The sequence below is a fragment of the Saccostrea echinata genome, unplaced genomic scaffold, assembly GCF_033153115.1.
Source record: "Saccostrea echinata isolate AGI-Se365-2 ecotype Australia unplaced genomic scaffold, CSIRO_AGI_Sech_v1 ptg000054l, whole genome shotgun sequence".
NCBI lineage: Eukaryota > Metazoa > Mollusca > Bivalvia > Ostreida > Ostreidae > Saccostrea > Saccostrea echinata.
Window position 1 is genome coordinate 10,026,172 of NW_026889803.1, and position 26,720 is coordinate 10,052,891.

Here is a 26,720-nt window from a genome sequence, read left to right on the forward strand (position 1 = left end):
TCTTTATGCTTATATCAAATTCATTCTGTTTCAAGGAGGCAGTTTTTCAGAGCAATGGGGATTCCCTATTTGAAAAACAGAAAACTTGACTTATTTTGCTATGTGACTAATTACACTTCATCTAATGGCAAATTGGAAGTCGATATGCAGTTTCTAAATATTGTTCTACATTGTGCTGTATATACCGTTGTATCTGAAAAAAATTTAAGACCGTTTTCTGTTACTTAATTTTTTTTCTTTTAAACTGCTACAACTTTAGGGAAAATAACAAAAGAACTGCAACACCCTCTTTTATTTGAAGTGTTAAAAAATTGACATGTATGATTAAAAAGTTATTTAATGACACATACCATGCTCAGGAAAATTATCCGAAACAAAAGAGTTACAAACTTTTTTATGCGCACTGGTCACGTAACAAGATTTAATTTAAATGAATGTGACTGAAGTTCAAATAATCATTATTTTATATATCCTAGTTTCTTGGAAAATAAAAGTAAAATACTAATACCCGCCACATTCCGCCCCATCACTCATGAACTCCATTACTAGATAATGATCAATATTCCAAGAAAATATTTCAGATTAACACGTGTTTCTCTTCTGCATTACAATTCCATATTTAAAAGAAATTCCGGTTGCAGATAGTGCATTTCAATACCCGAAGTTTAAACATGTACGTTGAGCAAGAATTTTTTTGTATATTTTTATGAACAGATTCTCATAAAACATGGGAGTTTTTATTCAATAAAGAAGGTATTAGCATACTTACCGGACATAGAAAGTAGGGGGGGGGGGGTCTTCAAGTCCCAAATATTCAATATCTGCTATTATTGAAAAAAAAGATCTAGGAGAAATGCAATATATTCATGTGAAATTATATTCAATAGCACAAAATACAGACTTAACACTTAACTTAATTTCTCCTTTTATTTATTTATTTATTTATTTTTTGTAGGGAAAATGCGTTAAAAATGATAGATTGTAATAACACCCTGCACTCTACGATGTTTAATTTGGAGTTGCATACAATAAAATCATATTTCCCGGTAAGGCAAATATTGCACCAACAATTTTATTGCAGATACACAAAAGAAAATTAAAAAGGTGATTCATCTAATGATTTTTTTTTGTTATCTTTAATATATTCTGATTAATCTTAATTTGAAAATTAATATGCAAAATAAGAAATATAATACTATTCACATATCATATACTATTCACATTTTTAAAAGTCATTTGTTTCGTGTATTTGTGAAAGAGTTGTATTGCCTTTATGGCATTATTGATGATAAACATTAATCCACAAATACATGAATATCCTGTTCAAAACCAGGTCACATCGACAAGTTATCTGTTAATCAACAAGTTAGATCCTTCTTCACACAAAACGCACCAATGATTACAATTATATATATTAAGGTAGACTTTACAGAAATGACAGCATTTGCATTATCATTTTTATGACCACTTTTTAACGTGCGTCTGAACCTAGTTAAAAATTGCATTAATCCTAGAATTCAACAAATTTTAGAATGAATGGTGCATAAATTGGAGGAATCTGTCAAATCTAAATTTTTAGGTCTTTTTTGAAAAAAAAAAAAAAAAAACAGAAATGAAGGGCCCAAGAACTGAGAGCCTGGCCTATATGTATTTATGGCATTGCCTCACGGTTATTGCAGAAGATTTTTTTCTGTATTATTGCCTAAAGACGTTTTAATTGGATTTTTTTTAGTTTCATAGAGGGAAAAATCCCACAGAAGTAAAATCATGTTTTTTTATTCATAATAATGTTTATCTACGTAAACATTCATTTTAAACATAATCTAGGATATGCTGTTTATGTCCCCAACTGATTCGGTACAAAAACATTCTGAGAACGATGTGTTTAAACCGAGGCAGGCTGCTAACAAAACAGTTAACGTTACAGGGCTTTAATAGTCTCGTTTAAACTCAGCAGCTCGCAAATTCTAAGGTCGTTATAATGACCTTGTTTGCAAATACATGTACTACCCATTGCTGGGTCGAATTTAGACTGAAATGTTCTTACCAATTGTTTGGCCAATATTTTCACGCGAAGCTTTACTATAGATTACTCAGTTTACCTGATCAGTATTGAGGGTTCACGATTGTGTGACCGGTCGATAGGGCATGCTTACTCCTCCAAGGCACTTCATCCGCCTCTCGATTTACTAGAGGTCCGTGTTCTTGCCCTATTCACAATTTGTATTGTTTTCTTCACCTTTTTCACTCCAACCAATTACTTTTATCCAACTAGTAAATTGACCTGACCAAGATGCTTCGATAACGGACAAATAAATAAACTCTGACAGCCAAAAACAAGAAACAAAGTATGCCTTGGAATTTGGATATCATTTCACTTTTATTATCATGATCTACGGCTAAAATACTTATGTTTAATCATAAAACGCTCCAAGCTACGGCATTCAGTTTGTCTAGTCATTTCAGTATGGATAACACATGAAGAAAAGCAAATATGCAATCGTATGGCAAAGAGAGTAATGACATATTTGATGGAGAACCTTACCTGTTTTTCCGGTATGACTTCGAATTATGCTTCTTTAAAAGTTCGAAGAATTATTCAAATGGTGGCATGATAAAGCCTCCATATCGTAGAAAGTACTACTAACGTATTAGGTCAATTTATCTTGAGACTGAACACCTTTGGTAATTGCTAATTGGGCACTATCTGGCTTGTGCAGTTTACATGTAGTTTGCATATCTTCATGTTTGCTTTGTTGACACAATATATGATAGTGTCTTTTGAGGATAACTTTGATAAGTGGTTAGATCTTGAAATTCTTTAATTTTTTATTGCCATCTACTGCCACAAATATTAAAATGAACGTGTTTAAAGCAAATCCAAATTAGATACAAAATGTGACTACTGTGTACAGTAAAGCTATTGGACATTTTATTTTTGAATTCTTGATAAGTGTTACACAATTTGCACACTCGAATGAACAATATATATATATATATATTGCTGTACAGCATATCTGAACTACATGTTATCATTGAAAACGCAAATATGATCTGCAGGTGTTAAAACGTTCACTTATAGTTTATGGAACACAAATAATGAACAACATAAGACTACATAAAAATATAAATTGAAAATTAGAAATTAAAGGACTTTATTCTGTTAAGACCAATATCTGCCCCCAAAATCAAACTTTGATGGAGAAATCTATATTTCTAAACCAGGGGGAAACATGCTTGCACTCAGCAAATTCTACACTCAAAATTGAACGAATTCTGTCCATTCCGTCGTCTTTGTTGAAAATAACGGAAAATCCAAATAGTTTGTGACGTCACAAAAACAGGAATTACCGATAGTCTAGTTCCAAACTATAATATTTTTTGTCAATTAAGATTTTCCATACAATATAAACAATTGTACACATTTCTAGAGGTTTTCAAAATTTGTGTTTTTTTATGGGGGCAAAATTATGCTTTTACCGTATATAGTTCTTTAAAATAAATGTTTGTAATGTAGCGATTCCTTGCATTTTTACCATATGAAGTAGCTCTTGGTACAATTTGTCTTAACTTATGAAAAACTTCAAAGAAAAGGTTCCAATTCATGAATCTTTTTTCTTGGACAGGTCGTACTTATCGCACAAAACAGAACTCCCATGATTGCACCCAACAAAAGAATCGTGATGATGTCATCTAAAACATTTTAAAAACATTCTTAGTTCATACAAGATAATATTATTGCGAAATTCTGTTTTTATTTCTTGTTCTCTTTGTTATAATCTATATTTCGAGCAGATAAGGTACTTTACCATTTACTGGTGCAAAAGGATACATGTGTGCAGGAATACCTACCTGGTAAAAGTGATCCTTTAGGGGCGTCTTTACTGATGAAGCTATGGCAAGTCGTCAGTCTCCCTGGCAGACCTTTTCTGAGATATTTAAAGGATTCATTCAGTATCAGTACCACTTCCTTCATCATGTGCGGATCCATGTAAAAGTGCATAAACCAGACACCTGGGTTTGTAGCTCGTATTCGAATGATGGTGTATCCTCCTTCAGGGGCTATAATGGTGTCTTTGCGGATGGGATGAAACCAGTTGATCCCTGGGATCGATTTATAGTTATTCCAGGATGGGTCTCTCCATCTAACTCTATCACACTGACTTTCGTTGTTAGACTTACTCTCACTACATTGGATATCTTTATTTGGAATCAAATCCTTGCCATCCAAGGAAAAAGTAGGAAATCCTATTTTCAAAACCTCAAATGCATGACCATGCATATGCACCGTATGTGTTCTGGACAATCCTGTTCCCAAATTAAATAGAATCATGATGTTCACGGATCCGGGTCTGAGATTAAATGAAAGTGAACATTCACAAGATGTCTCTTCATTACATCCTGAGCATGTTGTGTCCAGCCCAGAGAGCTGTGAATTCGCGGTAGGCAAAATAAATTTTCGACCATTGATAGTTGAATACTCAGGGAACCCAAAGAAATGAGTGTATAGCTCACCAGTTCTTCCCATTAGAGAGGAATCAAATTCATATCCGGTGCCAGGGTTCCTTGATTTTAGTTCAGAGACTGGAAGACAAATAAAATCTGGATGAAGGGGATATGCCTTGAAAGGGCAGTTGAGAATTACTTCATATTGTTTATTTAAAGTGTAATTTGGTAAAGAGTGCCTATTGCTTACGTGGATGTAACCGAGACCCACAGGCGTATCGAGAATTTGGGGTGCTTTTCCCTGAAGGAGATGCACTGTTATGTTGTAAGTTCCCTCACTTGCATTCCGCAGATCTAGCTGGAAATCATATCTTTCTGCAGGATATATGATAATTCTGTCGACTGTTGTTTCTACAATTTGATAACCATCCGTCTCTTTCACAATAAGGCGTAAGCCAGGTACAGAAAAAAGAAATGTTTCATCAGACCCTATTCCTATCAATCGGAATACATGATTATCTCCCTTATCAACGCTGAAATTTTCATATTGTGTCATGTTATTGATGAATTCACCTTTTCCATTTATTAAAATTGAAATGCTTTCTTTGTCTCTCTCCTTTGTGTTTGCCTGGAGCATTGTACTTGGATCATACAAGTGATTCCATTTCATTAACTGAATAATGTGTTGCTGTTCAATCGGTATATTATTGTCCCTCTTTAAAACAATCAAGACACCATACAAAGCCATATCTCTTTGATTGCCCATGTAAGAATGATACCAATAAGTCCCACTAAAACGAGGCTGAAACGTGTAGTTAAAAAACTGTCCCGGTAAAATAGGACATTGGGTCACAAAAGCTACTCCATCCATGGCAGCCCAGCCAAGCTGGTCTATCCCGTGCCAGTGAATGGTGACGCCTTCGTTTATCAAGTTGTTCTTTACTATGATGGTAATCGTCTGATTCTGGTAGAGAAAGATTGTAGGTCCTGGCATAGTTCCGTTTACAGTAATGAGGCGTCTTGTATTCCATCCTTCAGCAGATGTTACTTTTGTTAGATTAACAGTTTTTAAATGTTCTGGGAACAATGTTCTATCTTTGGAAAATACTAGTCGTTCAGACAGAGCGTCTCTTGTTGTGTTCTCAACGATTAGAGTGGTAATGCAATAGGCGTTATTCTCACAGACGAATCCTTCTATAGGGATAGGTATCACCAGAATGATAAATAATGGATGTGGATACTGCAAAGAAAGTAAGGAATAAATTCTAGTTTATGCCAAGCATCATAATATGCCTATCAGGGAACAACGATAAAAAAATCTTATATTTAAAATCTTATCATTGATCACTCCCTATTTGATTTCAACGGTAATTTCTTCTTAACAAATTGGATAGTTTAGGAAAATGCAGTAAGCATTGGACAGTGAATTGGCACAAAGATGCGCACTGACTTTATTTGAGCTAGAATTCTTGTTATATGTCATCGCAAATCTTTGAATCAGATTTTTCAATGAAGTATGAGTAATATTAGATTAAAGAAAACAACATATGAACAAGAGCGGAAACCGTCGCAAAATGACTTCATTAAGATTCAATCAGATTCTAGAATGTTCTTTTTAAAAATGGATTAAGATTGTACACCGAGATTTTCAGATCTTTTTTGTGATCGAGTGCATAAAAAATAGTAATAGCTAGATAAATATGTAAAAGGTGAAGATAACAAATTGTGATCAATCTTACTAATGCTAGCTGTAAACAATAAATATTATAAACAGGGCAAAATCACAGACCACATAGAAATATACCAGGGGTGGGATCAGGTGCCTAGGAGGAGTAAGCATCCCCTATCGATCGGTCACACCCGCTGTGAACACTTGGCATGTATTGATTAGTTTAACAGAGTAATCTGTAGCCAAAATTAGTATGAAAACATGGCCTAACAAAAAGTAGGAAACATATCAGTCAGTCAACATTCGACCCAACGATAGGTTGTGTTTGCAAATAATGTCATTATTACGACCAAATAATTTATTAAATGCTGACCTAAAACAAGACTTAAAGCCCTTAAATATCAACTTGTCTGTCAGTAGCCACTCTCGGTTTAAAAATTAAGTATACTCCTATCAAATGAATCAAACGAATCAAATGGGAGATAGAAACACCTTATAATTGTAATGGAATATTACTTCATAAATAGGGGACAGAAAAGATGAAGGTAGCTTAGTTGTTAGTTTGTCATTAACTTCCATATTCAGTAAGTAGTATGCAGTTATACCCAAAATTTGTTATTAATTCCAATCTATGAAATGATGAGGACACTTTTCCAAAAAGGAATAATATACTCTTATATATTAAATGCTTTACAAACAAAATAAAAGTAAACAGATTAAAGTATTTCGATGATGATATTATTTCAAAAAAGAATTAAATTTACATACCATGCTTATGATTATCCAAAATAAAAAGAACAACCAAAGTTTCCAATAAGAACTGGTAACTTAGCAATATTTAATTTCATTGATTTGGCGCTGAAACTCAAATCTTACATCCTATTTATTTGGAAAATAAATAGGAAAATACCAACCAATTCCCAACCCATTTAACATGTACTTTATCAATCATGACTAAAATTCCAAGAAATGATTTCAGATTTACACATATTCCTCATCCGTATCACAATGACATATTCAAGAGAAATTCAGGTTAAGTATAAATATTTTTTTTACGGGTGAAACATCTTAAAGTATAAATTCTTAGCAGAGACTACGGATATTCTACCTCATTATCTATATATGTATATGTCTAGTCAGACTTATCAGGTCAGTTATCTCTTGATCAACGAGATCCTTCTTCACACAAAATGCACCAATGATTGCAATTACACGCATATTACGCGCATATTAAGACAGACTTTAGACAGAATTCTTCCAATTGTGTATTTATATTTAATCCAGGAGAGCGCATCTGAATCCAGTAAAATTTGCATTTATTCAAAATTCAACAAATTTTGGAATCAATGGTACATAAAAATTGAGAAAAATATCTAAAATTTTAATGTCCAGGTGTTGTAGAAAAATAATTACAGAAATAGGGTTGAGAGAGAGAGAGAGAGAGAGAACCCATGACACTGCCTCCCGGTAATTCCAACTGAAATGTTTCCGTATTATTACCTTAAGACTTTTGGGACATAAAAAGTATACATTTTTTCTTCATAAAGAGAATTCAAGAACACATAAGGTGAAGCATGCTATTTTGTTAGTGAAATTGTTTATATTTGACCAAAAATATCATTTAACCTCAAACGGCATAAATGTTGAATCTTTTCTCTGTACAGCTTAAATATTAAAGAAATCTCTCATCCGAAGAGTTTATTGTCTGGAGAAAAGTGTGATGAACATATAGGAAGACATGACTTCCTCTGCAATAAAAATTTCTTTGCAGAAATTGTCCATCCTCACAACATCACGGGTCCTGAGTCAACAAGTTGCCGTTGGACCCAGACAAATTCCATTCGTTTTATTTGGGCTTGCTTCTCTCATTGAGAAGCACCAATGAAATTGATTGATTATTTTTGTTTTACGCCGAGTCGGCAATATTTCAGCCATATTTCGGCGGTCCAATGAAATTGAAGTAGGCAGATAATGTAAACAGAATGCACGTGCTATATGCACTATTTATCTCCGAACGGCTTAATGTGATTGGTTGATAAGAAAAACAATCAAGACGTTGCTACACTCAGCCCGCAAGATATCGAATGAAATTTGTCAGGGGTCCAATGGAAACGTGTTGACTCAGGATCCCAATCTCCTATGCAGAGTTGTCGTTCGTTCCTCTCTCAGACACGTGAATGTATGAGCCGATGGTAGAGAGTGTCAGGATCCCTGATGTTGTGAGGATGAAAATTGTCATGATGCTTCGACAATAAATAAACAAGAACAAATAACTCTGATAGGAAGAAACGAGATAAAAATTTGCCCTAAGACCACTTTCTTGCGCCACAAGAAACTTGTGTTTAGTATTTCTAGAATCCATCACACTGGCAAAAATACGGTAAAAATTCGTTAAATTTTAAATTTTCGACTCTAGAATTCAACATTCCTCTGACTACATTGAGCTTGTTTTTTGCCATATAAAGCATAATATAAGGAAAAACACGGGGAGACTCAGGTTCAATGAAAGTTTATTGCTTAAAGTTGTCCGAAGCAAGGTATGTGTCCGATGCATGGTTAACTCACCCTAATAATAATAAATACTGGGAGACAATATGACATTACAATTCTTGAGAACATTTATTAATTAATTAATTATTAAGATTAAAAAAAAGAATCCTAGTATGTGACTATAAAATATTGCATTATATATATATATATATATATATATATATATATATATATATATATATATATATATATATATATATATATATATATATATATATATATATAAATTGGCAAAATAGATGGCCTACAAAATATGGCCAAAAGTATCCAATATTTTAGACGTAAGAATACATGAAATGCCAGCCAAAAAAAATTTTATTATTATTATTATCATTATTACGTCACCACAAATGAACCCAATCGAATCTTAAAAGCTGAACAAGACTCGTAAACAGGCATACGCCATATTACATTTCCTATCCCCGATATCAGCACTGGGGTATACCCTTCCCATTCGTTACACCTGACTGCTTTATTGTCAAGGGTACCGGCGTGGAATGGACGACACGTGTTCGTGCTGGTTATCTTGCATTACCTTTGTTTACATTTTATTGCAGTTTACGTGTAGTTGTGTTTGTATACTACACTGACCTACGCAACTGTTTTAAGTTTCTTCGATATCTTTCTCTCTTGCCGTGGAAGAAGTACAGAGTTATTTTTGTCGCTACCTACTAGTGTTTTACAAATGCTATGTAGCATACCTCCGTCTACACAGGTGACAACTGATTACACTGAACAGTGACTAAGTGAACGGCTTATATAGTGGTCCTCAGATATAGCGACTGAATAAAGAATATGACGGACAAATTCTTTTACGAATCGTGTTCAGCTTTAACGAAACGTTATAATAATCACTAAGTGTGTAGCTGTTTCTACACCATTCAAAAGGGTCGGCGTTGCCATGGAAACAACGAAAGGTAAGATGGAGGTGACATACACTAGAACTTGCAATAACACAGATTCTAGTTTTAATTTTCATTCGTGAACACCATATTTTATTTTTCTTGAAATATCCAATCCTTCTCTACTCGTACATATACCAAAATGCATTTTTTACACGACTGATTTATGGATTGGCTCTCTGTCTGCAAGTAGAAAGGAAACTTGAACTGACCAAAAACGTGACAGGCACGTAGCATCGGGGGGAGTCTTTTCAAATGTAGTAGTGTTGTAGAGGTTGGAACCTAACTCCCCCCCCCCCCCCCCTTCCGACGAAATGGGATTTTCGAGTTTGGACCATTTTCTTTCTTCTTCTTTTTTTTCCTTCCAGGTAAGTCTCTGGCTGCACCCCCCCCCCCTCTTTTCAAAAACGTTGCTACATCCCTGCCTGATGGACGAAATATTTTCTTCGGTATAACCCTTTTTCATTAAAAATAATGTAATTTTGCTATACATGCATGTAATTTGGAACTTAGACCCTTTGTTGTTGCAATAGCCGAGTTTCCACCCAGGATTGTATCTCTACCAAGATATTTATCATTCAGAAACTGTGTGTCAAGTTACTTTCAAACTGGTTCAGCAAGTGTATGCATAACGTTACTACATTCACTGGACACACTTCAATTAAATATTTAAAAGTGATTTATAACAATGCTGGTTGAAATACTGAGAATCTAAGAGTATTGCATAATCAATCCTAGTCCCCTGCCTGTATGGACACATACCAAAAATTGGCTCAATATAGAAGAAAGCTTCGGAAAAACTGACAAACCAGTAGTAGAATTAAATAACAAATCACTGAAGACAACAAATCTTTGTATATTTTAATTACTATGACATTTTCAATACTGTGATTCCATTCATAACAAATTATTTCACATAGTTAAAGAAAAGATCGCACTTCATTTAACAATTTATTGACCATAAATTAATATGCAAAGACTTACTTTTAAAAATTTTATGCAATATTAATCTGACAATATATTCAACAAAGAGCACCATATAAATATTATATCAAAACAAGATGTGTTGACAAAACACAATTCCCCAGCTACCTATCTAGATTTTGATTCCCATAGATTTTGCTGAAGTTTTATCACCTATAAAATTAATACAAACAGAAAGATGGGAGACAATTCAGTGGTTATATATTCTCAGTATATAAAGATAGGGTACAGAAATTTTACTCCTTTTAAACCATTTTTTTTTATTCCCAGAAAACAAAAAAAAAAAATCTGTAACTGCATCATAGAAAAAAAATCATAGTTTTTCATAAGATTCATATTTGAATTCACACAACTAGCACCCTACAATGAAATGAATGACAAAAAAAGATGTATGAAAAATAATCCAATACAGGAGATTCATCACCTAACTTATGACATACCACACAAGTACATGTCCTGTCTGTTAACAAAGACATGAATCAAGCCATCCTTAAAAAACAAAGTATATCAGTAAGAATCACAAAACCATTATCTGACAAAGTTGTTTCACAAATTCTCAAAATTAAAATGACATTTATGCATTTTATAAAATGCTAAAAATTGGATAAATATGAAGTTTACAAATAAAATACTTCCAAAGGAATTTCATTATTACATTATTTATTTAAAAAATCCCTGACTATACAAATGGATACTGTACATATATTTACATACTGTACAAAAATACAGCAAAAAATGATTTGCATTATTCCAAACAGAATTCCATTCCTATGTAAACTGTTCTTAGATGTACTATACATATCTGTGCATTGTGCAATGTGATTTACAATTCATTGTAAACATATGGACAATTGATCAAAGAAACATACAGTAAAGATGAGTTAACAATCTAAATGATTTTTAAGTGAAGATTGCACACTGATAATTACCAAACAAGGACTAAATTTACATTTTGTATGCATATTCCTGGGACTACCATTTGTAGGATATTGCATTTAAAATTAAAAATAATACATGAGTCTTCCTTGTTTTTCTATTGATTTATTTTTCTAAAATGTACAAAATAATTTCTTGAGATCAGTAAGACAGACATATACGTGTATATTGCAATGAACAGAAGAGAGGAGATATGGAGGTTATTTAGTCCAGTTTCAGGACGCTGGCTTCCTGTCTGTCACTGCTAACATTCTGTAGCCGTTTTAGGAAGGAGAAGCCTGTACACAGCTGTTTAGTCTGTGGACCATCCTCCTCTTCCATGTGGACATCCAGCTGACGTTTACCCAGAATCTTCTTACCCTCCCTAAAGTCTTTCATTTTAATCATGTTGTTTATCGCCCTCAAATCCTATCAAAACAGGAATTGAATGGGTTATGTACTTTAAACATGTTTCTCAGTTTCCATACTTTTTCCTCTTATATACAGTATTTGAATCAAAAACTAAATCTATAATTTACCTTTGCAGGACTCTTTTGAAATGAGTATGACAATCCAGTTGCCATGGGTGTTGCATGTAAGGTTGGTTTGTGTGGAGATAAATAGATAGGGTGTTTACTAGACACTCTTCTAGGGGAGGCTGATTGACTCTTGACCACTGGTAAAGGAGACAAAGGTGGACAATCCTATAAAAAAAGACAAATATTTATTGCAGCTGTACAGCTTTCAAAATACATGAAACCTTTAATGTGAACATAATTTAAAGCAACTTCTCTTGATATTCTAGCAGTGTTTAACCTAGCCCTTATTTTATGATTGCAACAAGAACATTTTTCTGTATCTTCTACTTCCTTTAGCATATTATCCCTTTTCATGATCATTTGCATTATATGACAGAAATGATTATTTATTTGTTCTTCCTACTCAAGCTCCTAAGTGCATCATAATCAATGATTACTGAATTTACAAAATCTTTAAATAATTTGATACATTTTCAATTATTTTACTTTGTTTTAATTTGGCACTCCATAAATACCACCTTTACAGGAATGTCAAAATACACTACATGTATTTTCTGTTCGAAATTTTGTTCCTAAATCATAGCCCGTCCTTGCCCCATGGACATTGTTTCTACATAGTACCATAGCGAACTTTCTATTCTTTAATTAGTAAGTTCCAAATATTACTTACCTTAGAATTCTTTTGAGCAGAAAACTTTTGTGCAAACTTTTTAACTTTCTCTACAAAAACCTACAATAAATAATGTAATGCAAAATAATTCAAAACACCTGCTTCAAACATTTTCTCAAAATGATTGACTTGCTTGACAAATTAGTTACCCTATTGTAGAACATGATGAGATCACCCCTCTCCTCTCCTTCTTCACCACCACTAGCAGACTGAATCAGTATAGTTGGGGTAGGAGGGTGGCTCCCAGGGTGAGGTGTAGGGAGAGTACTTGATGATCTCATAGTTGACAGTTTTTCTGACCTCTCTGAGGAAAGAAAGTGAATATATGACCTCTGCAATTTACGGTGCAATAAAACATGCCACACGTTTAATCATCCATGCTATTTAACATAAGTTTATGTGAAGACTGTAGCTCTACTGGCATCAGGGACATATATAGGCTAGCTGCTCTAGGGTCTAATCCAGACTTTGGGGATATGAATTTCACAATTTTGGTAAAATGATAACAGTTAACCTGCAAGAAGTCCATGAGTAAGATTTTGTAAGATATGATGCGATTTTCTCATCTCTACTCTAAAATATGAACCATAAATGTAAGGGCCATAAATTTCACAATTTAGGTAAAGGGCTTTGGCTATTATTATCACAACAACAGTATCACTGCTTGATATCCAGGAGTAAAAAGGATTTTTCAAGATTGCATTAGTTTTAAATAGTTTCAATAGTTTTGGCTTAACCCCTCGGGACCTTTTTGTCCCCTTTGCCCTTATATGCTATATCATTAAATTGGTTTAGTCTTTTTCAGAGAGTTCAGATCTTATTGGGCAACAGATGTTGCACAATGACAAATAAAAGCAGATAGGTAAATGTCATCTTTGTGACTCGTATGGCCTAAAAATTCCATGAAGACAGACAAACAACTAACATTTTACCAATGCATTAGCTCTTTTGGTCATGACCCGTGAACTAAAAAAATCAAAGTTCAAAAATAGCTCAAAAATACAAATGTGAATGTAACCTAATAAGACAAAATCTTAAATCAACGGCATCTCAAGGAAAAGAAGGAGAACTATGCTAAGCAGACCTAAATATACTATAGATCACTTATTTTTAACGATACCTTATTTTCCCAAGATTGTTGTTGGTATTTATTGGCAAATCAAAAATTTCACGAATTTTGGTTACTGCGCTATATAATCTTTAATAGTTAACTTTAAGACCAGAATAAAAATTATTGTGAGCAGATGCTCTTGCATAATTATGCAAAAATAAAGTTCTCACAAATAAAACGTGATTATCTAATATATGCAGTTTCTGGACATCCTAAGCCTTACTTTTATCTGTATTCTCTACATTGACTGGAGAAGACTGCCCACTTGTGCCATTCTTACTGCTGTCACTCTCTCCTGATTTTCGTCTAGAGCGACACTTAAGTAGTACACTTCTGTAAACCTGCAAAAATGTGGACCAGAAGAATGAAATCAACTTGGTATCAAGAACATACAGAGTAAAAATTTCCCATTCCTCAATTTTCATATAAGGAATACTGCCTTCGATAAAACTTACATGACTCTCAGCTTGTGGCTGTAGTCTGTAACATCGCATGATGTCTGTGAAAGACTGTGGATGGTCTGATACCTACAAAAGTTAAACATTCATTAATAACAATGTAAATTTGACTTCTTCAGTCAGTTTTTAAAAAATATTCTCTGCTGTGTTTAACAAATTACAGAATTTAAAACTAAAACCAAATGTCATCTTCTTTCAAGCCAGTTACAATCAATTCTTGATAAACCGCCACATTTTGTAATTTTGAGATCATGGCAGTAAGTTGCCCTGCATTTTCGGGGAAATGCAACATTTTCTTCACATTATAAAAACATAAAAGAAAAGTTTTGAAGTATTTCAAATGGATTTTGTTGAAAATTTATAATCATTTTGATTTTAAAATATAATACCCAATCAGGAAATAAGTCCATGTAAATGCAAGTAAAACAAACAACTACATGTATTATTTCAATAAAAATAACATAGTTGATCAGCTGCTGTGATCTACATGGGGTAGTATTTAAAATGAATTTCTGTATACATGTATATACAACATTTGTCTATCACATCCTTGTTGCCAATACTTTCACAATAATTCATCACTATTTCTAAAGCAGACTTTGCATTGTTTGAAGGAAACAAAAACAACTACTTCTGTGATGAAAACATGACTATACCAAAATAATTTTAATTTAATAGAAACATCTTGTTTATTCAATTTTTAAATTACTTTCCCTGACTTTACAATATTGCTAGATAATAACCATTTACCTTCTTCACTGACATAGATCTATGACTGATTAACATGATTGACACTTTGGAATGGATGTTTGTTATGAAAACAGGTGGCAGATGGTGGAATATCAATTTGGCGTTAGAGAATTTTATGTACATGTAGCAGGAAAAATGTTCCTGAAGAAATATGATGATATTACAAGGATGGCAATGAATCAAATGGTGAAATTCAAAAAATTGACTGTACATATACATGGAATCACAAAAAATTCAACTTAAAAAATTCTAGCACCACTGTCTAAGATTACATTGTAAAAAAGTTATATTATACAGTAGTGCTCATCCTTTGATTTACTCTTGCATTTATATACTCCGCTCACATGTAACTGATTCCTTACCTTGGCCATAACATAAATTGCACACATAATAATTTGGTCGATGTGTCTGTCCATCATCAACTCCACATGATTAACAAGGACATACTCAAAACAAGTCCACATTTTCCTCCTAAGATCAATGTCATCAATGTATAATTGTTCACACAAATCTCGTAATCTCACACTTGCAAGATGGTAGAGCTGAAAAGGATATACATCAAATTTATAAACAAGCACAAGAATCAAAGTAATACCCACATTCTATATTTTTAACTGTTAGTACTTCAAATGTATTCATTCAATACAAAACCTTTCTGAAGAAGAGAGCCAATGAGCCTGTTTTCTTGGGTCTGTTTTTAGCAGGGTCTTTCTTGTCATCCTTTGTCCCTGAATGAATTATGGTATGGACTGGAATGAGAATCTGCAAAAAAATGTCAGAATAAATTTTCACATTGACTTAAATTGCTCCTTAATTCACTGGACTTCTCTCTGAACATTCTGAAAGTAAGGCTCATTTTGCAATACACTTTAAATACTATGAGTATTGAACAATACGAAAAAAGCAAGGTAGGTTTCAGGTGGTATTAAAATATTTTGATGATGAAGTAAGTATTGAACAATACGAAAAAAGCAAGGTAGGTTTCAGGTGGTATTAAAATATATTGATGATGAAGTACATATATTTTTACGATGAAATGAGATTTTTCAAAGCTGTAAAGTAAATTTCTTTGGGAGTACCAGTGGAATGTGACTTTTCCCCCCTACCTGTCTGCCATCATTTGTCTGAGCCTGCTGGAAGGCTATAATCTGTGTGGTCTTGGCCACTGAAGTAGTACTATTTTCTGTAGGAGTATTCTCTGAGGACACTGGTGTTTCAGGTGGCTGAGTTAGGACACTGAAGAGTCGTCTTTTGGCACTTCCTGGTGACGGAGAGCTGAAGCGGTCAGCCGCTGAGACACCTGCTGGTGGAGACATCAACGGATCTGTAAATATTCCAAATAAAAAAATGTAGATTACAGTATAGGTAAGGGTTGGTAAACATTCAAATGATAAGTACTATTACAATGGGAAAGTATTTCTAGTAGATTAATTCGAGATTGGCATAACAAGAAGTCTGTGAGCCAATGCTCACTAATAATACCCCCGCTCTGATGTGAATACACAAGTTCAGTTATAGACAAACACAGTGATAATCAGGAAATTGACATTGGATTAGTAAAAAATGAATCCCAACATATGGCATGCCTAAACAAACATTGTGTTAAAATTTCAAGCATCTGCAATGAGTAGTTGCTGAGAAAACTACGACCAAAATTTGTTATGTATGGTACGGACAGACGCACGGATAAACAGAAAGTTGACATCGAATTCGTACAAAAATGAATCCACCATATGGCATGCCTAAACAGAGATTGTGCTAAAATTTCAAGCATCTGTGATGAGTAGTTGCTGAGAAAACTACGACCAAAATTTGTTATGTATGGTACGGACAGACGCACGGATAAACAGGAAGTTGACATCGAATTCGTACAAAAATGAATCCACCATATGGCATGCCTAAACAAAGATTGTGCTAAAATTTCAAGCATTTGCGATGAGTAGTTGCTGAGAAAACTACGACCAAAATTTGTTATGTATGGTATGGACAGACGCACGGATAAACAGGAAGTTGACATCGAATTCGTACAAAAATGAATCCCACCATATGGCATGCCTAAACAAAGATTGTGCTAAAATTTCAAGCATTTGCGATGAGTAGTTGCTGAGAAAACTACGACCAAAATTTGTTATGTATGGTACGGACAGACGCACGGATAAACAGGAAGTTGACATCGAATTCGTACAAAAATGAATCCACCATATGGCATGCCTAAACAAAGACTGTGCTAAAATTTCAAGCATTTGCGATCAGTAGTTGCTGAGAAACCTACGACCAAAATTTGATATGTATGGTACGGACAGACGCACGGATAAACAGGAAGTTGACATCGAATCCGTACAAAAATGAATCCCACCATATGGCATGCCTAAACAAAGATTGTGCTAAAATTTCAAGCTTCTGCAATGAGTAGTTGCTGAGAAAACTGCGACCAAAATTTGTTACGGACAGACAGACAGACAGACAGACACACAAGGGTAAAACAGTATACCCCCCTCTCCTTCGGAGCGGGGGTATAATAACCACAAATTACAGCATAAAACAATCTGTACCCCAGAGAAAGCACTGACAATAATTTGAATACTATGTACATGTAATATGTTGTAAAAAAAAACAAGAATTTTTCTCACAAAGAAAAGGTTTCACTTGTGACAATGTTACCTTTCCTTGGTTGCTGTGGCTGTGTTTCCGTTACCCTGATGACCGCCGGATGTTTGACGGGTGAGGTTTTCATCCCATCATGGTCGTTGGGCAGCACAACATCCTCACAACCCGGAACACTGCTTTCCTTGATGGCATCCCACAATGGAGAACCACTCCGCCAAGCCAGGCTCTCTAGTATACTTTCTTCAATCTAAATGAACACAACAAGCATTATACATTGGGACCTATTGTGAATATTAGGTAGCTTTATTGTTCTTAGTCATAAAACTAAATTGAGTAAAACAATGCAGAAGGGTTTTAAAGTTTACTTGCTTTAATGATATTCAATAAACTTTGATTTTTCAATGAACAGAATATACAAATTTGCAACCAAATGTTTCACTTGGGTCTTGCAGAATACAAATATCCAGATGAAATAACTAGTTTGAAATCATATTTGACAATGATAATCACTGCAGTACGGAGTCATAATGTATCTGCTCAAACTATTCTCTTTACTTCCACTCTGTTCAAGATCTATCTCAAGAGACTTACATGGTTGAGATGTTTGACAACATCTCGAGATAACCCTTCTTCTGTCCTGATAATTATCTCTATCACTTTGTAAAAATGGTAGGGACTAAGGTTGAAGATTTCCACTATCCAAGGAAATGACCTTAAAAAAAAACATTATTTTCCATTTATATGCCCTTAGAACTTTTATAGTATTTCATACAATAATCACTGCATTTTGGCAACTTGGGACATTTTCATAACCTCACTGCAAAACTTAATGTGTTTGACATAAATTCAAATATTTTAATAAAACAATATAATTTATCACTGTATGCACATTTACAATACAATACAACTTGATAAGACATATGTTCAACTGTACAATTAAATCCGACACAGCATTTTGAGATTTTTGAAACATATATTTGGAGATTTTCAATCCATGTAACTCACCTTTGAGAGTTGTAGGAAAAGATAACAATTTCTAAACAGCAAGCAAACAATGTTCTATGGAATATATCTTGTTCCATCAGCGTCTAGAAATCAAATACAAAGTCATTATCAGCATAGCATAACCCATTTGATACCCCAATCATCTAAAAAATCTTGAGACAAAGTCAAGTGTAATCTGAATAGTAATATCTTACCGCTAGGGCTGCCTTGCCTTCTTTGTTATCCATTCGCTTCCTCTCATTAAATAATATACTTTCTACCATTTTGTAGTACAGACATTCACCTAACTGTAGCCGTTTCTGGGCAAATTCAATTTGTGACCCTGCATGGTCCTCAGTTTCCTTAAATGTACAATTAATATTCACTCATATTAATTTAGTTGGGTTTTTCAAAATGACATATTTTTTCAAAAATGTTTTTTTTTAAATTTTTTTTTTGGCTGTTTTAAGCCTTAAAGGTTTCTTTATTGGACTTAAGGGGTAAATATACCCTCTTGAACTCAACATAACTTTGTCAATTTTGATTTTCAAAAAGTAACCATAATTTCTGTATTCAACAGTAATAGTTTCAGAATCAATTTGACTGTTTTTTACTTTCCAGTAAAAGTTAACAGAAAATTCAAACTTTTGTGACTTTCCAGGTAAGAAAATTATAGAAAACTAAACAGAATTCTGAGGATAAACTTTGCAATTATACCATGGTCCAAAAATGATTGACAATTCGTATTACATGTATATGCGTTTGAATTTGATTTTTTTTTTTTTTTTTTTTTGCATTGATGTTTTACTGGAAAGATTTCCTTTAAAGAAATTTTCCTTTATACATTGTAAATATGTAAAAACAATGAAACTAATTGCCCTATTTACCCCTTGAATAAATTTGAATCTCTGGTATAGGTCACCAAAAAACTTTTGTTTGTAGGAAATGTTTTTAATTCATAAGGAATGGATGTCAGGCCTATCTGAATCTGTTAGACCTTCATTTATAACTTACCTGTACATAATGGTTGCAGAAAATTTCACCCATTTCATCAACTCTTTCCATTATTCTTGTCTTTGGATCAGTGCCAATTTCACTACAACAGTAATTTACACATTGGTCAAATTAAGCACATTGAATATAAATATAAATTTACTTTAATAATAAAACACTAGGTGCATTCAACTTCTATCAATTTAGGCTGATGTGACACTATCTAAACTATAAATATGTCCATAAGAAACTGATCTAAATATAAATTGAGGAATAATGAGGTCAAGGTCATAAAGTAAGTCAAGGTCAGAAAATTTTGATACAATTAAATAATTTTTAGCAATTTATGTCATTGTATGAGCTTCGATAAAAATTTCTTCAATAGTTTTTTTGAAACTGGTGAAGAAAAGTATAGTCAAGTTCACAGGAAAGGTCAAGGTAAAAAAAAAATTGATACAGTTGGATAGCACACACCAACATGTATCAGTGTAGAGAGTTTGAAAAAAATATCTTGAACAGTTTCTCTGACAATGAGGCTAAACTCAAAGTGTAACAGACAAACAGCTGGAAGATGAACATGACAAACATTATATCTCTAGGTAACAAACCCCGTATTAATTCTCGTCACTAAATTTTCTGCTTTGCATCTGCAATTAAATACAGCATTTTTATTACCAAGAGTCCAACCTAGCAAATATTACCAAGATGTTGGGCCAAATTACACTTATTCATTTCATATGATTCTTTGCCAATATTTTATTGAAAAAATTATTGAAGTTCCCCCACAGTTTATGTGTTCTGTAGCATCGGCACAAGGAAAATAAATGCAGAACTTTGGTACACAAATATACTGCATTTACTTGACGATCTTGTTTCAGATCCATCAGAAAATTACACAACAAAGAGAATTATTCTCAAATAAATCTAATATTCATGCCAAGGTCACGGTCTGTCAATACTGGTTGTAAGTACAGTTACACAAAAATGAATAAAAAAAAATCATATGTATCTTTTAAACAGTTAATTCTGTTTTAATCAGTTTTTGGAGATCAAACATAGAGAAAGCCAATTTAAACAAACCAATTCAATTTCACTGAATAAAAAATTGGCCTTATTATTTCTTTTTATTTAGAGTTGAGATGAGGAGGTGTACAGTGGACTGAGAGATCATTTAAAAATTCCTGTTCTTCTTATGTTCATTTAACTGATACTTGAATTGTGTGCACTAAATTTCCTGTGTCAAATTTATTTCTAAAGAAGAAGCATGTCAGGTTTAATACCTCCACACTTCATTGGAAATTTCAAGTGTTTACTCAAATAATTACAATCAATTTAACAATTTCTTTTTTCTCAATTTATCTCAAAACTTCAAAGAATGAACTATGCTTTCATACAAATCACTATACTCTATCAAATTCTGTATTTATTAGCAATTAAAAGTGCTTCTTTTTTAATTGAGTTTTAGCATTATTCAAATGAATGAACAAGTTTTTATCATCATGGGTGAGTCATAATTGCCATTCTAACCTGCCCAAATAACTTACAGAAATTGGACAGTGACCAGAAACATATTGAATTTCCTTATTTTCATTTTCACCCTAGTGTTCGCGTTCTTAAAAAAAAACTTTTTGTCTCTAAAAGGCATACTATAGAAAGTGACTACTGATCAAAAACTGCAAATCAGCAAGTTCTTTTAGATTTAAATCTATGTAAAACTCAATTGTTTCTTAAATGTTTCCTTAGAAAACAAAAGACTACATCAAAATTTAAAAAAAAAAAAAAAAAGCTTTAGAGAAAAAAAATCTTCCCCGTTGTGACAAACTCAATTTTTTTCCAGATTCTTTGGCTGCACAAACAATAAACACATCTGCATGTTACCTCTGTTTTTTTTTTTATTATTGAAAAAGATTTCCTTTTTTTCCCTTACTTACAGAATTTTGACTGATTTAAGAAAAGTTGCACTTGGCACTACTTGGGAGTAGGGGTGGTGGTGTTACAGCACCATTAAGCCATTCCAAATTTTTTCTAAGCTTATTGTCTGTGTGCACCTTGGATTTTGACACCCAATATCAGAAAAAAACAAACAAAATCAGGAGTCCTGAAATTGATTATTCTGGTTGAAATCTTTAATTCTGTCAATTTCTCTATATATCTGTCTTCAATATGTCATATTAGATATATTTTGAGCATTTGAAACCTTGATTTTGAATAGATCTTTCTACAAGAAAACTAGATCGATGACTGTAAAGTCTGTTGTTTAGTTTTACGCTTGTGAGTGTTTTTTTTTTTTTTGGAATAGGTAGGTAGTTTTTGAAAGACGGGTGGATGCTAAATATTCAGTATAAAAGGAAATCAAAGGCTTTTATATTTTTCCCTTCAAATTCATTTTTACAGAATAAAGTACCTTAATATTCTCTAGGCTTTGTAAACACCAACTAGAATTGTAGGAATTGCATTTTGAAACTTCATCAAGAAGATTACTTTATTTCAGTAGCCATGGCAACAATATTCATTGAAAACATCGAAAAACAAGAGGTTCATAGGTCACAATGTTTATCTGATTCACCTTGATTTTCTTGTTCTTCATCAAAAGATTTTTTTGTTTATTCCTATGGAAAATTTTGACCCCATACTCTGGCCCCAAGATAGTGAAGATACTAGTAGCCCAAAGGGGTTATGATTTTAATGTTCACAAAAAGGGATGGTTCAACATCAATATGACAAACATGGTCTTACTTTTTGGGAGAATATCTTTTATAATTTTATACACATTTTTCCTGTATACTTGCAATATTAAACTTTGATCCCAAATATTAACCAAACCATAGCTCAAAGGCCCATGTCTTAAAAAAAAACAAACTAAAACTATAATTTTAAGTGGCCCTGCTATTTCCCACATAATCCTAAATAATCCATATCTATATCTTTCAATGTGCCCATGCTACCCTTTTTTTTTTGATAATAAATTTCCAATGTATTCCTAAATAAGACTCTGGACCCCTATTGTGGCCCCACCCTACACTTGGGGACTATGCATTGAACAAACTTGAATATGCACTACCTGGGGATACTTGCCTATAAATATGACTTAATATGGCCCTGCTGTCCTTGAGCCAAGTTTATTAAGATTTTTTCCTTATATATCCCAATGTAAAACTATGATCTCCTACTGTCGTCTCAACCTACCCCCGATGAAAAAACATGAATCTGGACTATCTGGGACCACTTGCATGTGTGGCTAATAATGGACTCACTGTTTGTTTGTTTGTTTTTTTTTTCTTTTTCTTGAAAGGAGGATTTTCCTGTACACTATCATTTAAAATTTTGATTGTCTTTTGTGGCCCCATCATAACACCTGGATCAATGATTTGAACAAACTTGAATCTACATTATGTCAGAAAGCTTTCAAACAAGTTTCATCTTTTCTGGCCCAATGGTTCTTGAGAAGATTTTTTTAAAGAAATTCACTCTATGTTTAGCCTTTATTTTTAGCCTTTTCTTGATCATCTCCCCTTTCAGAGGTCATGGTATGTTATTGAACAAATCTGAATCCCCTTCACTCAAAAAGTTGCTTTGTACTATAGGTGATCAGACCTTTGGTTTAGATGAGCTAAAAATAAATTTAGGATCTAGCATCTTCATATAGTCAAATTGTGTTCCAAGTTTCACTGAAATCATACATGAACTGTAAAATGAATGGGAACTTAAAACAGATTTTCTATATATTTAATAAACACAGCAACATTGTTTATAACCTCAATATCCAATCAAAGATTTATCTTCAATGTTATCTACTTTTATAATAACCAACTTTTATTGGAAATCAGATCATTGTAGGAGGAGCAGCTTTTAAGTAAGTTAACAGAGAAATGGCTGGATGACAGACAAATAACTAACACATAAGCTGTCCTGGTCTTCTACCAGCAGGACTAATGTAACCATTCTGTATGTATAACTAGTAGATAATTTATGTACACTGTAAATTTGAGCTCTCTTAAAAGAATCGTAAGTTTATTATACCTTATAACTTTTTAAAAGCTCCATCAGGGATAAGTAAAGAATAACATGTACTTTATCACCTACAACTCTCTTACAAGATAGTCTAACAAGTAACAATCACCTACAACGCTCTTACATGATAGACTATAACAAGTTACAATCTCCAAAATGCCTTTTAGTTACTCAGCAAAATATACTTTATTTGTCCACAGTATCAATCTGATAGCTCTTGAAAACACTAAATCAAACTGTATGGACAACGACATAGGTATTAGTATACCTTAAATACTGACCACTATGAATTTAAAATTTAACATTATACCTACCTAAATATATCCAGCAGGTCATCACTAGGTAGTGCTTTGCGTCCCACTAACAGACTCTGTAGTTTGCCGACACTCTGTGTGGCGGTGGAGACTGGTGTGGTACTCACATCCTTCTCCTTCAGGTACCGCCGGCCCGTCAGAGGTGTGGAGGGGGCTAACGACCTTGTCTGTTCAAATGAAAGAGAGTAACAAGGACTATCAGTAAATGGCCAGACACTGTGATTCAGACAAACACAGCGGACAGCTTTTTTGTGCCTGGATGTATTTTTCCTGCACTGATTTTGAAAACGCAGCTGTGGTCTCACAAAGTTGTAGCCCCCTGGGTTCTGTCCTTCATAGATGACCATCATATTAGATTTATTTCCTGCATATTCAAGAGAACATTCACTGCATAGTCTGTTTCATAAAGATAGCAATGATACAGTTCAGTGTCAGCTCATAAGGAAACTGATCATTCTACACTAACAAAGCCTATATAAGTTTTATTGCTGCTGGAAGTTGTCCAAATTTATCCATGAAATTTTTTTTTTTGGTTTTGTTTTCTCTGTGCTAAAAACACATGATCCTATCTTTCAATCACAGGGTCTCCATCATTGTTTGTAATTTAAACATCTGCTAATTTCTTTATAATCACTTTGTTTTGAAACCAATGAGTTTTAAATCCTGCTTTTCACAATTTGATGGGTGATCCACAACTGTCAAATGAACTTTTGAGGACTAAATGACTAATTAACAGTGGGTGATAGTCCTTCCTTTAGGAAATAAATCCTGTCTGATCAGCACAATCAGCTGATTTCCTTTGTTAGCACAGCGAGAGGGAAAACCTGCCTAAACCTGTTGTCTACCTGTAGATGTTGCAGGAATCAATAGTCATTTAATAATAATATTTGTATCACCAAGCTCTCCAAATTACTCAGTCTCTAGTATTCTAATCAGATTCATTAGTTATTATGATGATTATAAAGTTTAAATATTAAAATGCAATCAAACTTTCATACATTTTTTTCTCAATCTAATGAAAGTTAAACAATACAATTATTAATGGTTTTCTCCCTAGATAAGATTACTTTTTTCCCTAGAATTCAAAAGATACTAGATTTTTTTTTTTTTTGGAAATGTCTCTTCTATAAAATCTATTTCAATTATTTTGGATACATTTCCTTTTAACATGTTTAAGATTCAAATTGATTCTCTCTTTTGTTAAATGTAATAACCAAAGCATATAATAATAATAATAATCAATGCATCCCACTAAATATTTTCTTTGATTTGCTAAATGTCAACATAATTTTTCATTCACACCAGCAAACCAACTAAATCGATTTTACCAAGGGATAATTGATGAAGCCCAAAGTTCTTGGAAAATGCTGTATATTCCTGATTTTTGTAGCCTTTATAATACTTTGACACACAGAAGGTGAAACTACATTGAAACTTGATAAAAAGCATTAGATCCCATGTAACATGGCTTCACTGAGAATAGTAATTACCAGTAAAGTGTGCCTGTTTTAAAGACATAAATATAAGGTAACAATAGGGAGTTATCAATCCCGGACCACATTAAAGTTTGTGTCCTGCAGAGTCCCACCACTTTTAAATGCTGGGACACCAAATCCAGGCATAACACTGCCCAACTGGACAGCGGCCAATGCTTTTTGCCTCTTCTTCCAGTACTAGCTAAAACCTGCCTCAATCGAGCATTTCACACACACAAAGGAAACGTGAACAAAGCTGACTGATTTTTGTTTTAAACAACCTTTGCAGAAAACTAGCAGTGTTCAGAAATATTTCATGCTTTTGTTGTAATGATTAGGCAGAAGAAAGTGAATCTAATATGTACTAATATCTTATACCTGTGACCCCCTTGTGTACTTTGTTAGGTATACAATTATAGAATTTAGACAAGGACAGCTGATCAAATGTAAATGGTTTTACGATGGGTTAGTGATATCTCAGCCAAAGTTCAACAGAACATCCATATCCATCTCCAAGTATACAATAAGTTAAGAACCAAAGTACATATTACATCATTTATATCAACCACATATTAATCACATTGTTTCTCTGAGGAACAGATGTGGTTTTATTTTCAGAAATTTGAACAAATGCAGTATGTGTATCAGACGACAGAAATTGAATAAAGATCATCAGATCAATACACATAAGTTTATTTCTGACAAGTCAATGGGTCAGCAAGATCTTTTAAGTTAAAAAAAAAAAACAACTTTAGTTTGACTTGCTCTTGCTAGTGCATTTTTTTAGTTTCTTACATATCAATCAAGGTCATAAAACATTGGATAGCAAACCAAAGTTTCATCTTTTTCTGTAACTTGACAATTCTAATGCTATCAAGAGTTTCTTATAATAATTTATTTATATGTAAATTTACTTCAACTAACTTTAAATAGCATATTTATGACAAACAGAATTAATTGGAACTTATGTAATGACCCTATACTGACCTCATCAAAATGTTGCTGTAGATTGGCCTGAAGTCTTTCTGCCAGTTCCCCTGTGCCTTCCTCTCTATATTTAGTGGGGGTTCCTATTTCCTCATCAGCTTCGCTGCCCAAAAACACTCTTTCATCAAAATCACCAACACTTAACACATAGGCTTCGTATTCATTATTAATGCATTTGCTGAAATAAAAGGAGAGAAAAAAATCAGGATTTAAAAAAAAAAAATTTAAGATTTTTCTTTTTTCCGGAAATGAGAAAGAAATCTCTAAATTCTGGAAAAGGAATATATTGTACCATAGATTTTTTTCTTCAAATTCAGTACTAGTCAGGTACCCCCACTACTTTCATATTGTAATC

At 33.3% G+C, this 26,720-nt stretch overlaps 2 protein-coding genes across 3 annotated transcripts in view; both read right to left on the reverse strand.

Moving 5' to 3' along the window:
* Positions 1–3,046: 3,046 nt before the first annotated feature.
* On the reverse strand, positions 3,047–5,929 carry LOC133204601 (uncharacterized). Its single transcript, XM_061340354.1, has 3 exons — positions 5,897–5,929; positions 3,853–5,686; positions 3,047–3,693 (listed from the first exon to the last, which is right to left on the reverse strand). Exons 1-3 carry the CDS (start codon positions 5,927–5,929, stop codon positions 3,584–3,586), a joined length of 1,977 nt encoding a protein of 658 aa, XP_061196338.1. The 3' UTR covers positions 3,047–3,583.
* A 4,525-nt stretch (positions 5,930–10,454) lies between these two features.
* The window catches only part of LOC133171703 (retinoblastoma-like protein 1), a 34,211-nt gene continuing 17,945 nt past the window's right edge, over positions 10,455–26,720 (reverse strand). For both annotated transcript variants that reach the window (XM_061306491.1, XM_061306492.1), the window contains 16 exons: positions 26,366–26,543; positions 23,904–24,070; positions 19,600–19,681; positions 18,801–18,947; positions 18,607–18,689; positions 18,193–18,313; positions 17,656–17,848; positions 16,101–16,318; positions 15,646–15,756; positions 15,357–15,536; positions 14,242–14,313; positions 14,010–14,127; positions 12,825–12,979; positions 12,676–12,735; positions 12,006–12,170; positions 10,455–11,895 (listed from right to left, as the gene is read on the reverse strand). In XM_061306491.1, coding sequence (XP_061162475.1) covers positions 11,692–11,895; positions 12,006–12,170; positions 12,676–12,735; positions 12,825–12,979; positions 14,010–14,127; positions 14,242–14,313; positions 15,357–15,536; positions 15,646–15,756; positions 16,101–16,318; positions 17,656–17,848; positions 18,193–18,313; positions 18,607–18,689; positions 18,801–18,947; positions 19,600–19,681; positions 23,904–24,070; positions 26,366–26,543 — 2,254 coding nt within the window. In that variant the 3' untranslated portion in view covers positions 10,455–11,691. The remainder of the gene's footprint in view (positions 11,896–12,005; positions 12,171–12,675; positions 12,736–12,824; positions 12,980–14,009; positions 14,128–14,241; positions 14,314–15,356; positions 15,537–15,645; positions 15,757–16,100; positions 16,319–17,655; positions 17,849–18,192; positions 18,314–18,606; positions 18,690–18,800; positions 18,948–19,599; positions 19,682–23,903; positions 24,071–26,365; positions 26,544–26,720) is intronic.

Excerpts from the sequence above, each read along its gene's own strand:
- LOC133204601 (XM_061340354.1), bottom strand. The coding sequence starts at position 5,929 with ATGACATATAACAAGAATTCTAGCTCAAATAAA. Across the intron at positions 5,687-5,896 it reads AGAATTCTAGCTCAAATAAA|TATCCACATCCATTATTTAT; the intron begins GTCAGTGCGCAT and ends CTTTCTTTGCAG. Across the intron at positions 3,694-3,852 it reads TAAAGGATCACTTTTACCAG|ATGACATCATCACGATTCTT; the intron begins GTAGGTATTCCT and ends AAAATGTTTTAG.